General features: G+C 35.2%; 1 protein-coding gene and 1 long non-coding RNA gene across 2 annotated transcripts in view; one reads left to right on the top strand and one right to left on the bottom strand.

Annotated features, from left to right (window-relative positions):
* The window catches only part of LOC125668141 (uncharacterized), a 118,803-nt gene that overhangs the window by 48,097 nt on the left and 54,701 nt on the right, over window positions 1-16,005 (top strand). Inside the window, exons 10-11 of the mRNA XM_056161573.1 lie at window positions 4,079-4,216; window positions 8,017-8,140. Coding sequence (XP_056017548.1) covers window positions 4,079-4,216; window positions 8,017-8,140 — 262 coding nt within the window. The remainder of the gene's footprint in view (window positions 1-4,078; window positions 4,217-8,016; window positions 8,141-16,005) is intronic.
* On the bottom strand, window positions 11,204-12,150 carry LOC125671557 (uncharacterized). The gene is made up of 2 exons (XR_007368682.2): window positions 11,637-12,150; window positions 11,204-11,534 (listed from the first exon to the last, which is right to left on the bottom strand). It is a non-coding gene; the product is annotated as an uncharacterized LOC125671557 (long non-coding RNA).

Here is a 16,005-nt window from a genome sequence, read left to right as displayed (position 1 = left end):
TTGGTTCAGGACATACTGGCTCTGCCCTGTGACCTTATATGGGTATTACTATTAATGCTTGACTATTTAGCATCCCGTATACTAGTTTCCGATACTTACATGAGTTATCTACCCATTTTAGCAGGTATAGGCGGAAATATGTAAAATAGTGACCGTGGAAACTTACAAAAATGAATGCATCGTCCTGACTTCCTTCACAACGAATGAAGATACTTTAACTCATAGAAAAAGATTATCAAATGTCATTTTAGAATTTGTTTTTGACAAGGATATCAATTAAATATAAATGTTACAACATGGAATTGAATGAACAGCATCTATAAACTGACAGCATCTATAAACTGTGCAAGTGCTCTATTTGAAACCATCGCTACAGGTGATTTTCCGACCTCGCAGATAGCTGGTGTTGAAATATTTCTGAAAAAATTAATCCACCTGTAACACAGGTTTCTACCTTATGAAAAGCAGCAATCGCGCCCGTGATTGTCAGAAAATGGCATTTTAACGGCAATACATATAGAGACATACATTTTGTAAAGGAAATTATTTACACAAAGTAATTGTTAATCAAATTACAGATGGTCATCGTTATCCTTTATGACATGTATTTACGTTCCAAGTGTCACGTTTCGGTGAAAGAATAAATTTATACGCACTTGGATATCAACATCTAAAGAGATGCAATAGTCACCGAAAGAGCCGGCTGTATATAATTCTGCAATCGATCGTATGGAAAGATAAAGTGAACTTCTTATATGCAATTCCAAGCAACATCAAAAGGAAAAAAATTGCAAGACACAATTTAATCAAAATTAGTAGGAAAAATGTACATTCAGCTCCCGAATATTGTATGGAATGTGTTGTAGGGGAGGGGGATTTATGACGAGTCTAATTATACCCCCGCAACAAAGTTGTGGGGGGTATACTGGAATCGAGTTGTCCGTCCGTTGCACCTACAGTCACCATCTCATACATATGTCCCCTATCGAATTTGGGGTCCAAAGGTCAAGCGCACTGAACATCGCAGTAGCAATAGCACATTTAATTTCATCTCTTATCCATTTCTCCCTAGAGAAGAGACTACCCAAAGTTTTGTCATACCCTTTCTTTTTTACACTCAGGAAAGAGGTAATTTATACCTATTAACAACACCCTTTGGGAGATTAGGGTAAGCGGGGGTATTATAAGTGAGCATTGCTCACAGTACCTTACTTTTGTTTTAATAGAATTGTTACAAGATAGTAGAGTAAAATGTTCGGAATTTGAGCACCTATTTGGATTCATTAACATTGTGGATCACTGGTACTTTAGGCGTATTAAGTGTGCTGTTAACCGTAATAATCGATTTAAACAACAGTTCCAAATGTCGATTGAATGCACCTGGCCGCAAGTCAAGCAATGAAATATGAATATAAAACAACGATTCTGAGTAGCACGAATTACGTAATTGTTGATTGTACATGTACCTGATAATTCCTTAAATCGATCTTATCGTTTTATTCATATTAACTCATCGACAGATTTTAATTGGCAAACTCTGTCAAAGTTTCAATTTTTAATGTCTACGTACTAATTTACATGTACTATTTACTATTCTTTCGTAAAATTGTAGAGGAGGACAGAAGTAAAAACAAGTGGGACTCTTTTTCAAGTTTTATTTCAAAGATTAAACAATATGTTATAAATTTGGATTTTAATCAGACTAATTAAACTCGCCCTCCTCTCTGGCCTGTAAATAGAGGGTGGTGATAATCAGACTGGAGGCTAGTCAGAATTCGTGTTTCTATGTATGTGTTCATACTCGTGGCTTTGGTTGGTCATTTTTAGCCTTGTGTTTACGTTGAAAAATCTGTTCGAAATGAATTTTTTTTTACTCATAACTAATGAAAACACTTTTGAGCAACCATGTGCTTTTTATAAAGATGGTACGCTTTTTCCAACCTTCTTTTAATACCCATGGTGTGACGGCATCATTTAATTGAGCTTTGTAACGAACGATAACTCGGGATTATGCACATTTAGAGTAAGTCCTATTTTGGTGACGACTAAGTAACGCGTGCCGTAGTAAGGGTGTGGGGAGGAGGGGGGGGGGGGGGTGTTGTCCAGAATCCACCCAAACATCCCGTATCATATATACCTAACAATGTATATAACACTGCAAACAATTAAATACCGGTAGTTAAATCCTAGAATGTTCTAGTATATGGTAAATTCCACATAAGACATCACAATGTGACCAGCAATCGTCATGAACATCAATTTAGGTAAATCATAGCGAGCGGCCAGAGGCCGTTTTGAGAGAGTTTTTAAAAATACCAAGAAAGAGAAAATTCGAGTTCGTACATTGATGCAACAGCTTCGACGTCGAGACTCTCATGTTTTAGGCTTTCCTTGCAATCGTATTCCTCGATCCCGCAAAATCACATCTTCAAAATCACCACTCTTCATTCAAGATATATAGCTAGTTTGCTCTGTATCAATCTAATACGCAATTTCCAAGTTGCCCAAAAGTTCTTTCCCTTTGTGGAACTCTTATGCACAGTGAGACGCAAAACATACTTTCGTGCACACGCGGTGGGTACAAATGTTTATCGTAGTCTTCATATATTGCCTAAAGAATGATCATCAGACATCATGCAACCACCCAAACTGCTGGGACACACAATTTTAGTAAGTTTATGAGTATTTGATGATAAAATAGCTCAAAGAAAAATCGATCATCACATCTTTCTTTGATTAAAATATCACTCGTGCAGAAAAGGAAATAAAAAATCAATTCATATTTAATTAAATTGATGGCCTAATTCGAACAAATATTATTCTCCATATGGTCAGTTTAATGTATACCAACGGCTGATATAAACAAAATTTACGCTTTCATAACCTTTATTCTTATTTACATAGCTAGTCTATAATATACATCTTGTACCCACCCAAGTGTTCAACAGAATACTGAACGTACCTCCATCACAAAAGAGCTGATATTTCGGAACTTCCGTATATTGTTTTTGTACTTTCTGTCTGTCTGTTTGTCACAAAATCTTGTGAACGCCTCTCCTCCTATATGGCTTATCGGATAGACTTGAAACTTTGTACAGTGCTTCATTGACATTTGTGAACATGCATATTGTCGGGACAGGAGGATCAAATTGTTTTTCTAAAAATTATAGTGGATCTAAGAGGGGTGCAGGGTGTTAAATTAACTCTCTTGTAAACACTTCTATATTGCTTATCGGGTAGACTTGAAACTTTGTAGAATGCTTCATTGTCATTTGTAGATGTGCATATTGTCAGGTCGGGAGGATCCAGTTATTTTCCAAAATTTTAAAGTGGATCTAAGAGGGGTGGAGGATGTAAAATTGCTTGTGAACACCTCCTATATGGCTTTTTTTTGGATAAATTTGAAACTTTGTACAATGCTTCATTGCCATTTGTAGATGTGCATATTGTCAGGACAGGGGATCCAATTATTTTTCTAAGAGGGGTGGAGGATGTTAAAATAGATTGTGAACACTTCTCCTATATGGCTTATGCGAAAGATTTCTAACTTTGTACAATGCTTCAATGCCATTTGTAGATGCGCATATTGTAGGGACAGGAGGGTCTAATCGTTATTTTTAAAGTTATAGTGGATCTAAGAGGGATGGAGGGTGTAAAATAGTTTGTGAACACTTCTCCTCCTATAAGGCTTATCGGAGTTCACAATGTCTATGTTCCTGCCCATGCTTTCTCCTCCATACCATGTAGTACGTTAAGGAGAGGAGGTTTCATTTGGGAAGCTTGGGAGACAATTGTTTTTCATAAAAAAAACAATCCCTAGTTATATTCAGATATGATAAGATTAAACCGTTTCTTTCAACAATAATGTTTTGTGTTTGTTGTTCCATTCGAGAGAATGTTTCACTCATAAAAAGTCATCAGCTGTAGTTGAAGTGCCACACATTTGGCGCTAATGATCAAGACTGTTGCGATCGTATGTATTTGTACGATTTAGAGCAAATGTCAAAATAAAAATATACATGTATATAAGATATGAGAGAGTACATGTACTTATCTTAACAGATGACATCTTTTGTAGACCCTCAGTAACCTCACACAGACGATGTTGGACAAACTACAGCAAACGAACTCCAGTACATTTTCTTGGATAGAAACAGCGTCCAACGCGTTTGGCAACGTTCTTAGCAGTGAAGATTATAATTCGGAAAAGTCAGTGGTACGGTCATTGATATTACTTCATACAGAATAAAAAACTTGATGCCAGGAAGAAAGTTCTAGCATACAGTAGCTCCTAAGCACATTGGTTGTCATGGCAATGGACCAACACTTTGGTTATTGATCTATTTTGAATTTTTTCAACAACATAGAGATCCAAAAGTCTCAGAATTAGCTTCACGAACGATATCCACAAAACGGCTGCGCTATGACTGATTGATCATTCTTTTAGTCATAGTTTTTTATTTTCCTACATTTATATTTTCCATTTATAGACTTTTGAAAGTCTATGATTTCTGTATTGACAATTAGTATCACCTAGTCATTTATGGCGTTATTGATTGACTTGATAAATTTTCACCCAATACTCGATTGACATGGATATTAATTGGTGTTGAAGGTGGCAGGGGGATTAAAATTTAAAGGCAAATATGGGCTAGAGTGATTATTCAATATTGCCTCATCGTGTCAAGCACACTCTGATAGTTATTCGTAACTGTGTGGTATTGTACGGGTTGCCCTACTGGTGGCGCAGCCTATGCCTGACCATAGTCTCGTTGCGGCTATTTTTGCTCACCAGTAGCGCTCAACAGCTTGTTTTCCTATTTGACTTTGTGTTTAAATGATTGGATTTTGCCATACTAGGTGATCAAACAGGTGAGCATCTGTGCCCAGGGCCCACCTGTTCATGCTTGTATTGTTCAGGGATGCCAGAAAGGCAATAATTGATGCCTGGTTCCCTTATTGTTATTGTAAATTGCAGCCGTGGCCAATATCACCAAATAAAAGTTTTTCAAGGTACATTATGCCATTTCTTAAATTTTATTTTGTGCATGAGGATATGCAAGTCTGAGCTCAGTGCATCTTTTTATAAATAGTATCATCCAGTCAATTCTTCTGTTTATATTATACAAGTATCATCCAGTCAATTCTTCTGTTTATATTATATAAGTATCATCCAGTCAAGTCTTCTGTTTATATTATATAAGTATCATCCAGTCAATTCTTCTGTTATATTATATAAGTATCATCTGTTTATATTATATAAGTATCATCCAGTCAAGTCTTCTGTTAATATTATATAAGTATCATCCAGTCAATTCTTCTGTTATATTATATAAGTATCATCCAGTCAATTCTTCTGTTATATTATATAAGTATCATCCAGTCAATTCTTCTGGTATATTATATAAGTATCCTTCAGTCAATTCTTTTGTTTATATTATATAAGTATCATCCAGTCAATTCTTCTGTTATATTATATAAGTATCATTCAGTCAATTCTTCTGTTTATATTATATAAGTATCCTCCAGTCAATTCTTCTGTTTATATTATATAAGTATCATCCAGTCAATTCTTCTGGTATATTATATAAGTATCCTTCAGTCAATTCTTTTGTTTATATTATATAAGTATCATCCAGTCAATTCTTCTGTTATATTATATAAGTATCCTCCAGTCAATTCTTCTGTTATATTATATAAGTATCATCCAGTCAATTCTTCTGTTTATATTATATAAGTATCATCCAGTCAATTCTTCTGTTTATATTATATAAGTATCATCCAGTCAATTCTTTTGTTATATTATATAAGTATCATCCAGTCAATTCTTTTGTTTATATTATATAAGTATCATCCAGTCAATTTTTCTGTTTATATTATATAAGTATCATCCAGTCAATTCCTCTGTTTATATTATATAAGTATCATCCAGTCAATTCTTCTGTTTAAATTATACAAGTATCATCCAGTCAATTCTTCTGTTTATATTATATACGTATCATCCAGTCAATTCTTCTGTTTATATTATATAAGTATCCTTCAGTCAATTCTTCTGTTTATATTATATAAGTATCATCCAGTCAATTCTTCTGTTTATATTATATAAGTATCATCCAGTCAATTCTTCTGTTATATTATATAAGTATCATCCAGTCAATTCTTCTGTTATATTATATAAGTATCCTTCAGTCAATTCTTTTGTTTATATTATATAAGCATCATCCAGTCAATTCTTCTGTTTATATTATATAAGTATCATCCAGTCAATTCCTCTGTTTATATTATATAAGTATCCTTCAGTCAATTCTTCTGTTTATATTATACAAGTATCATCCAGTCAAATCTTCTGTTTATATTATATAAGTATCATCCAGTCAATTCTTCTGTTTATATTATATAAGTATCATCCAGTCAATTCTTTCTGTTTATATCATATAAGTGTCCTCCAGTCAATTCTTTCTGTTTATATCATATAAGTATCCTCCAGTCAATTCTTCTGTTATATTATATAAGTATCATCCAGTCAATTCTTCTGTTTATATTATATAAGTATCATCCAGTCAATTCTTTCTGTTATATTATATATTGTGCTCCTTTGTTAGCTGACCTGTTTTTATATTCATATGAAGCAGAATTTATTCAAAAACTTCTACGTGAGAAGAAAAAACCTCTCTCTGTGACCTTCAATTCGACTTTTAGATATATCGATGACGTTTTGTCTATTAACAATGATAGCTTTCATTCATATGTCGATTTGATATATCCCTGTGAGCTCGAAATAAAGGACACCACAGAGTCGTCCACTTCTGCTTCACACTTAGATATTTTATTGAAAGTAGACATTAACGGCAAACTAACAACTCAACTGTATGACAAACGGGATGATTTCAGCTTCTCCATCGTCAACTTCCCACATTTATGTAGCAATATTCCATTATCACCTGCATATGGTGTTTATATATCTCAACTGATTCGATATGCAAGAGCTTGTTCTGGGTATAGTCAGTTTTTAAATCGAGGTAAGCTACTGACAAACAAGTTGATGGTACAGGGGTTTCAACAGTCTCGATTGAAGTCAGCATTTTGCAAATTCTATGGTCGTTGTAACGATCTAGTTCGTCAATACAACCTCGCATTGGGTCAAATGCTGTCTGACGTGCTTCATACCGATTTTTAAGCTGTTCTTGGCTCACTGATTTTGACTGCGGATAGCTCCGTTTGCCTGATCGGGATATGGGGCTCACGGCGGGTGTGACCGGTCAACAGGGGATGCTTACTCCTCCTAGGCACCTGATCCCACCTTTGGTGTGTCCAGGGGTCCGTGTTTGCCCAACTATCTATTTTGTATTGCTTGTAGGAGTTATGAGATTGATCACTGTTCGTTATCTTCACCTTGCATATGTATCATCCAGTCAAGTCTTCTGTTTATATTATATAAGTATCATCCAGTCAATTCTTCTGTTTACATTATATAAGTATCATCCAGTCAATTCTTCTGTTTATATTATATAAGTATCATCCAGTCAATTCCTCTGTTTATATTATATAAGTATCATCCAGTCAATTCTTCTGTTTATATTATACTAGTATCATCCAGTCAAGTCCTCTGTTTATATTGTATAAGTATCCTTCAGTCAATTCTTTCTGTTTATATTATACTAGTATCATCCAGTCAATTCTTCTGTTTATATTATATAAGTATCCTCCAGTCAATTCTTCTGTTTATATTATATAAGTATCCTTCAGTCAATTCTTCTGTTATATTATATAAGTATCATCCAGTCAATTCTTTATTTCCCCCCTCAAAATTATAATTCGAAGAACCTGTATTTCTGTTTTTAAGACACAACATGTTCGTACTCCTTTGCAATCATTATATGGCAAAATACCATGGTATGGACATTAGTAATAGCATAGGAAAGATAATTCTTAAAAATGAGAATAGGAGTAAAATACCAGCCGCAGAGAGCGAAAATGTTTCATCATCTTGACTTCGTATTCTTAAATGTTTTCCAGATCCATGCATCGAATGCCTTAAAACAACTCACTGCTTCGTTTTCAAACCTTACCAGCATTCAGTATCTTGGTGCCGATTCCGTGTTTACTAGTAGTAACACAGCTATGGAACAAGCCACCGACGGTAATTATCATTATCATTGTTGTAAACGTTTCAATGGGTCTTGAATTTTAAAAATGAAATATTGTTTTATGACTATTTAAGAGGAAAATATCTTTACTCCTTACGAAAATATTAACAGCTGTGAAGGCGAACCTTCAAACGTACTGTGCGTCTACATATGCAGGAAGTGGTGTAAATCAAATGTGGATTCTAAAAAAATTCTAAAAAACTTTGAGTAAACTTGAAATCGCAGAACTTTTCTCAAATCAACAACACCAATACGTATAACTTTTCAACACTGTACACCACCATTCCTCATGATAAATTAAAGAATAGACTTTTTGACATCATAGACAGTTGCTTCTTCAACATAAATGGAAAACGCAAATATTCCTATCTTGTGATCAGTCATCCAAAAATTTACTTTGTTAAACGCCATTCTGATTCCACGCACAAGTACTCTGATGTTGAATTAAAAAAATGTGCTGGAGTTCCTCATTGACAATATCCTCGTAGTCTTTGGTGATCAGGCCTTTCAACAGTCTGTTGGAATCCCCATAGGCACGAATTGTGCTCCTTTGTTAGCTGACCTGTTTTTATATTCCTATGAAGTAGAATTTATTTAAAAAACCTTGTACCCGAGAAGGAAAAATCTCTTGCTGTGGCCTTCAATTCGACATTTAGATATATCGACGACGTATTATCTATCAACAATAATAATTTTCATTCATTTGTCGATTCGATATATCCCAGTGAACTCGAAATAAAAGACACTACAGAGTCGTCCACTTCTGCTTCATACTTAGATATTTTATTGAAAGTAGACATTAACGGCCAACTAACAACTCAACTTTATGACAAACGGGATGATTTCAGCTTCTCCATCGTCAACTTCCCATATTTATATTATGTAGCAATATTCCATTATCACCTGTATATGGTGTTTATATCTCTCAACTGATTCGATCTGCAAGAGCTTGTTCTGCGTATCGTCAGTTTTTAAATCGAAGGAGGCTACTGACAATCAAGTTGATGGTGCAGGGGTTCCAACAGTTTCATTTAAAGTCAGAATTGCGCAAATGCTATGGTCGTTATAACGATCTAGTTTGCCAATACAAGTTAGCATTGGGTCAAATGCTGTCTGACGTGTTTCATACCGATTGTTAGGCCGTTCTTGGAACACCGATTTTGACTACGGATAACTCCGTTTAGCTGATCAAGATATAGGGCTCACGGCGGGTGTGATCGGTCGACAGAGGATGCTTACTCCTCCTACACATTTGATCCCACCTCTGGTATATCCAGGGCTCCGTGTTTGCCCAACTCTCTATTTTGTATAGCTTATAGGAGTTATGAGGTTGATCACTGTTCGTTATCTTCGCCTTTCAAATAAAGAAAAACTAATGTAAGTTTTGCCTACGTTTTCAAACTACATGTAGTATGACGACTTCCGAAGTCTTTGAAATTGAATAATTTATTGCCTTTATTTAAGAATCAAAACCACAAAACTTTTTATCTCACTTAAATGATCAAATGATCTTACTAAAAACATAAGAAAGTTTTCAAGAATAATACAGAACATATATTTCATAAAATAGTTATGCTATATCTATCACTTCGCGTAATTTGGTCCGCTCTGCTCCTCACGAAAACCTTATTAAAGTACGTCTCTGCAATTGTTGCATGCTGACAGAGGCGTCAGTCATCCCGAATGTTTACTCCTAATGTTAAGCATGTTCGGTGAAGATCGTAAACAAAACTTACACAATTTTAATTGAAATACGACGAAAGCATTTCGATGGCGCCTATATGTAACTTCCTTAAATCAATTGTAACATATTTAAAGCAATACAAACTGTAACTGACGGTATTTTTCAACTACTCAAGTAGCGGTATATCTAATATATCCCCCAAGATCGAATGCAAAATTAAGCAAAATAAACAAGGGAATATTGCTTGAGAGCGTTTCGTATAACCGCCATACCCCCGGACGCAATCGTCGTATACTCGGACTCGGGAACGATGATTGCCAAACATACTTGGATTACTGAGACTGAGATCATACAAAAGATGGAGATTGATGTGAGTAACCGCACATCTCGTTTGTTTTAAAGTATTACATAGTGTCATGAATGACTTTAACGTATTATAAGTGTAAGAAAAGAATAATTACGCAAATGTGCCACTCAATTTGGTAATATTGGATAAATTAATGATAAATCTGACACTTGCGCAGTTCCTCTCTTCCGCATTTTCCGAACTGATGACCTTGGGTCAATGCACAAGAAGAGAATCGACCAAATTCATAAATCGACATTTTGTTCCTTCAGACCAACTCTGATTCAATGAAATTATATATCTTCAATCACAAATATGTTTGTTCTTTTATTTTTCAATTAATTACCTCAGTTACAGCTTAATTGTGTTGCTTCAAACATGATATATTCACATTTGCCAATGTATTTCCTTATATGACAATACCAAGGAAATTGACATTCAATTTCGTATTACATCAAGCTGTGATCCGTCTTTTCTTGCGCATGAATACAATCGCTTCAAAAGTCAGGTACGTTCACCTGGCTTCTTGCTTATGCAATGCAGTGGGAGATTTAGACGCCCTCCCCCTTTTCGCCACAATTTTAAAAATTAGAAATAGTGGGAGTAAAACTCCAGATTGGCACCCAAAATGACTGAGTATTTCGACTAATACTGTACGTTCACGCCCCCTCCTTTTGTATTGATTGATTGAATATTGTTTAACGTCCCTCTCGAGAATATTTCACTCATATAGAAACGTCACCACTGCAGGTGAAGAGCTGCAAAATTTAGGCCTATGCTCGGCGCTTATGGCCATTGAGCAGAGAGGGATCTTTATCGTGCCACACCTGCTGTGACACGGGACCTCGGTTTTTGCGGTCTCATCCGAAGGACCGCCCCATTTAGTCGCCTCTTACGACAAGCAAGAGGATACTGATGACCTATTCTAACCCGGATCCCCACGGGATCCCTCCTTTTGGAAATAATGGATCTGTCACTGCATTTTAAATAATGGCAGAAACAAAATTCAAAAGAAAACGCATCAGAATATTTATACAGAATTTATTTTGTAATTTCATCAATTGATAAAACAGAAACATTAAACAAACAGGTCAGTTGTTTCATTTTAATGCTGTCTGCAACTGATAGAACTAAAACTGCACAACTTCTGCAACATGGCGAATTCAAATGATGACTTTCATATTGGAAGCGAAGAACTGAAGACAGAGTTAGATCTCTAGGACTTTATGATGATGAGAACCTGTTGTTTGCAGGCAACAGACATCACGACCATGACTCGGCATGAGCGAGGCTGATTTTGAGCTCGAAAACTTATGTCCATGTCAGGGCACAGCTGCGAGTCTTCATTTTGAAAATCCTACAACAAATCTCTCAAAGGAACAAAAACCATCTGTCAAATCGTATTTATTTTCTCTTACACGTCCTTGATTTAAAAAAAAAGAAGCAAAAAGCAACCCACCTGCATTTCGTCTAAATCTGTCCTACATGGCTACAACCACGAGTCCTAACGATGAGCATGCCGTTGTTCCCTTCTAAAACTGGCAAAACCTGACCAAGAGCTTAACGTTAACTTGATCCATCGATCCTTTGCCAATTCTCTCAGATCCTCCGAATTTCTGTCAAAATATGTGTTCATCAATAATTGCGTTTCCAACTCAAGCAGGCCAACGCCACGGTTTCTCCATTGCTGATCGCGACCAAATCATATCACGGATGTAGTTGCATCTTGTCTTCAATTCAGTTTACTTTACGCTCTAAATTACCTTTATTTTACATCTCTTTCGGTGTTTTTTTTAACCTTCTACATCAAATATTCATATCTTATATTCTCCTGGATATTGTTCCTAATTATTTATTCGATAAAAATCTAACGAACTATATTTTGTGTTGTACGATCGTTATTTCGGTCACCTGCTACTTAAGCATGGAAGCTTGGTAAAAACACAAATCAAAATAGAAATATAACATGACACAAATCAAAATTGAAATATAAATATAAGAAATAAAATATCATTATTGAGAATTATTGGGAAATGACATGAAGTTGGTACGTAATCATATCTACTAATTTGATAACGTGACCAATTTCATGTCATATCCCAATAACACTAAAAAATCAGATCTTAATATTTCTTAATTATTTTGCAACGATTAACAAACAGGTTTTACAATTTATACCTCTCGTCAGCTCAGTACGGTTTGGGGGTATCGTTGTTGTTGGAGGATACCGGAGTACCCTGAGGAGAGTGGGCGACAATAATACCCCTTTATACACAACCCCTGTCTATTTACATTGTATGTGCGAAAATGGAGTACTTCGGTATGCAAGCGATTCAAAAAAATTAATTTCTGCCACTATTTTTGTGGCGAAATCTGCCAAGGATGAATGGGGAGCGAAGTAGAACGAAATTACTTTGCTGCAAATATGTCTCATCTGGCACTTTCCGTACATTACCAAAGAATTTAGTACCATCGTAAAATTCTATCAGTTTTTCAATAGAAGAAAGACGGGAAGTACAGAGATTAATGTAAATATGTAAAGGAGATACAGATGAATATATTTTTGACCCTTCAAATTCTTTGTAAAGCAGTTTACAAAGTACTTCTATCAAATGCATTTGGGGGGGGGGGGGGTCATCAACTGTTCCTAATACTCGGTATCTGCTCAGAAAAACGTATGTGTTCCCTTCACATAACTCCACGACCCATTCCTCATTAAGAAATCAACTACAGTTATGGAGAAAGGTGGCTAGATGTGTAGTCAGAGTGTCCTGTGTAGTCAGAGTGTTCTGTGTAGTCAAAGTGTTCTGTGTAGTCAGAGTGTTCTGTGTAGTCAGAGTGTCCTGTGTAGTCAGAGTGTTCTGTGTAGTTAGAGTGTTCTGTGTAGATATGTACAAGTTTCATTGAAAGCCTATGTAGTGGGGGTATTCATGATCACTAGCGTCCATATTAGCTGCTATTGTTTTATACAACAAACAAAAAAAGTAATGAAAATGTATGCATTTGAGGATGCCATCATTCCGCCCTATATCCGACATTTGTGCATATATTTTCTTAAGTATGAAACATTTATTCATGAAGCCAGATTACTTTTTCTAACATACAGTTGTAACATTTAACACTAAAGGGGCTCTGTGGACCTCGAGTTAGAGGGGATTTTATCTTGATGACGTAGTAAAATAGAATTTCATTTTCTCACTTAAAAGTGCACGTACTGGCTTTTACCACCAGTAGAAAAAAAATCCCAACAAGAGAAAAGATTTTTTAAACTATGGAAGCGAGTCGTACAGTGCAGCGAAGGTTCATTATCATAATCAAGTGATAGTTGCAGATCAAAACGATCCTGTTATCATCTCTTTTAAATGTGTGTTAACCCAACTACATGAGTGTTATTATAGGCAAACCTTCTAAGCAGTAGAAGTAGGACAAAATGCAAGAATCTAAAATTATCAGAAAAAATTTGGTCTACCTTACATTCTATTGAAATCGCCAGTGTCCTTAAATATGCTTTGCAAATAGGCAGAAATATGTTTATACTTAGTGTTTATGCTGGAAATTGGAACAAATTTTGTAATAAATCACTGAAGCACACAATTTAAGCAAGCTCTAATGGAATTTGGTAAGGAAAGATTGTGACTGAACTAAACAAAATCTAGAACCCCAACACGTGTTAGAATGTATGGAAAGGTGAGGATAACGAACAATGATCAATCTCATAACTCCTATAAAGAATGTAAGATCAGGAGTATGGCAAACACGGACCCCTGGACATACCGGGGATGGGATAGGGTGCCTAGGAGGAGTAAGCATCCCCAGTCGACCGATCACATCCGCCGTAAGCCCTATATCTCGATCGGGTAAATATTGTCAAAATCATTGTTTATAGAATTATCTTGGTTGGTATGAAACATATCAAACAGCATTTTAGCCAATGACAGGTTATAATTGTAAATTAGATCGTTATATACGACCATAAAATTTGCGAAATGCCGACTTTAAATGAGACTAAAAACCCCAGTAACATCAACTTATTTGTCAGGAGCTGCCTCGATTTAAAAACTGACCATGCTCAGAACATGCTCATCGTATCAAATCAGTTGAGATAAATAAACACCATATGCAGATGATCGTGGAATATTGCTACTTACATGTAAATATGGAGAAGCTCATCCCGTTTGTCATAAAGTTTGCTGTTAAAACATATATGTTCAATAAAATGTCAAAGTATGAAGTAGATGTGGAAGACTATGGTGTCTTTATTTCAAGTTCACTGGGATATATCGAATGAATATTATCATTGTTAATATCTAAATATCGAGTTGAAGGCCAAAACAAGATATTTTTATTTATATGAATTCATATGGCCGTGACATATAGTATTTGTCATATCCCTCCTTCCGTCTTTCGGTCCTTCCGTCACACTTTGCATTTAGCCCAGTTTCAAAGAAACTATTTAAGATATTTTTACCAAACCTTATATACTGATACATATTGGTGACATTTATTCAACTACATTAATATTTTTTGACCTTGACATTTCTTTGACCTTGATCTCACTTCCCTATTTGGCGTTTAGCTCAGTTTCAAAGCAACTATTGCCAATGAAAATTCTTACACTGATACATATTAGTGGTAGTTATTCAACTATGGCATTTCTTTTTTTACCTTGACCTTCCCTGTGACCTTGACTTCACTATTCCCTATTTGGTTGGTGAGCTCAATTTCAAAGCAATTAATGAAGAATTATGTTGCCCCTTTCTGAATATGACCGAGGAATATAGTATTTGTCATGTCCATTTGTGATATCCATGTGTATGCCAGGTGAAGATAATGAACAGTGATCAATCTATCAGTATAAATCAGTATAAATCGTTTATTTTTCTTCTTTTGTTAGACGTAAGTTTGAATAATGATAACATTTCTATTTGACAGCTTGACAGCATTTCACCAATGCAAAATTACTATTTATCTTTATAGAGGTTCGAATCCCGCTCGCGGCGGTAAGTGAGAAAGTTTCCCAGTTTACTTTCGGAAGGTCGGTGGTCTCTTCCCAGGTACATGGAATCTGGGTTCTCTCTGCCACCAATAAAAAACTGGGCGCCACCATATAACTGAAAAATTGTTGAGTGTGGCGGAAAACATCAATCAATTAATATTATGCATAATTTTCTTTAAAAAAGAAATGTTCAGTATTTTGATTTTTTTCCACAAAATGATAAAAAAGTTCAACTTATTTTCCATTGTAAATGGGGCAGAACATTGGGCCATGAGAGGTACCGATAAATCCCTGTTTTTTTTTTGGGTTTTTTTCATATTGCATTACAAATTATATATTCATGTTCTGTGGATATACATGTATTTCAAGTTTCTTCTAGTTTAGAAGCTGTTTGAATAAATTTTGCCTAGTAAGAATATGAAAACAGATCAGCTAATGAAAGAACACTATTCGTGCCCATGGGAATTCCAACAGACTGTTGGAAGACCTACGAAAATATTGTAAATGAGGAACTCCAGCATTTATCAAAATTTCAACTTCAGAGTACTTGTACGTAGAATGAGAATGGTGTTTAACAAAGTAAATTTTTGAATGACTGACCACTAGATACGAATATTTTCTTTTTCCATTTTTATTGAAGAAGCAACTTTCTATGAAGTCAGAAAGTCTGCTCTTTAATTAATTGTGAGAAATGGTCGAATAAAGTGTTGAAAAGTCCTATGTTTGATTTTTTTTATTTGAGAGAAGTTTTGTGATTTCAAATTTACTACAAGTTCTTTAGATTTTTTACAATCCGCATTGATTTACATCTCTTCTGTCGTGGCACAATACG

Source organism: Ostrea edulis, chromosome 4, assembly GCF_947568905.1.
Source record: "Ostrea edulis chromosome 4, xbOstEdul1.1, whole genome shotgun sequence".
NCBI classification, from domain to species: Eukaryota; Metazoa; Mollusca; class Bivalvia; order Ostreida; family Ostreidae; genus Ostrea; species Ostrea edulis.
The sequence above is the reverse complement of the archived record's forward strand: the minus strand, read 5'-3'. Positions and strand labels throughout refer to the sequence as shown.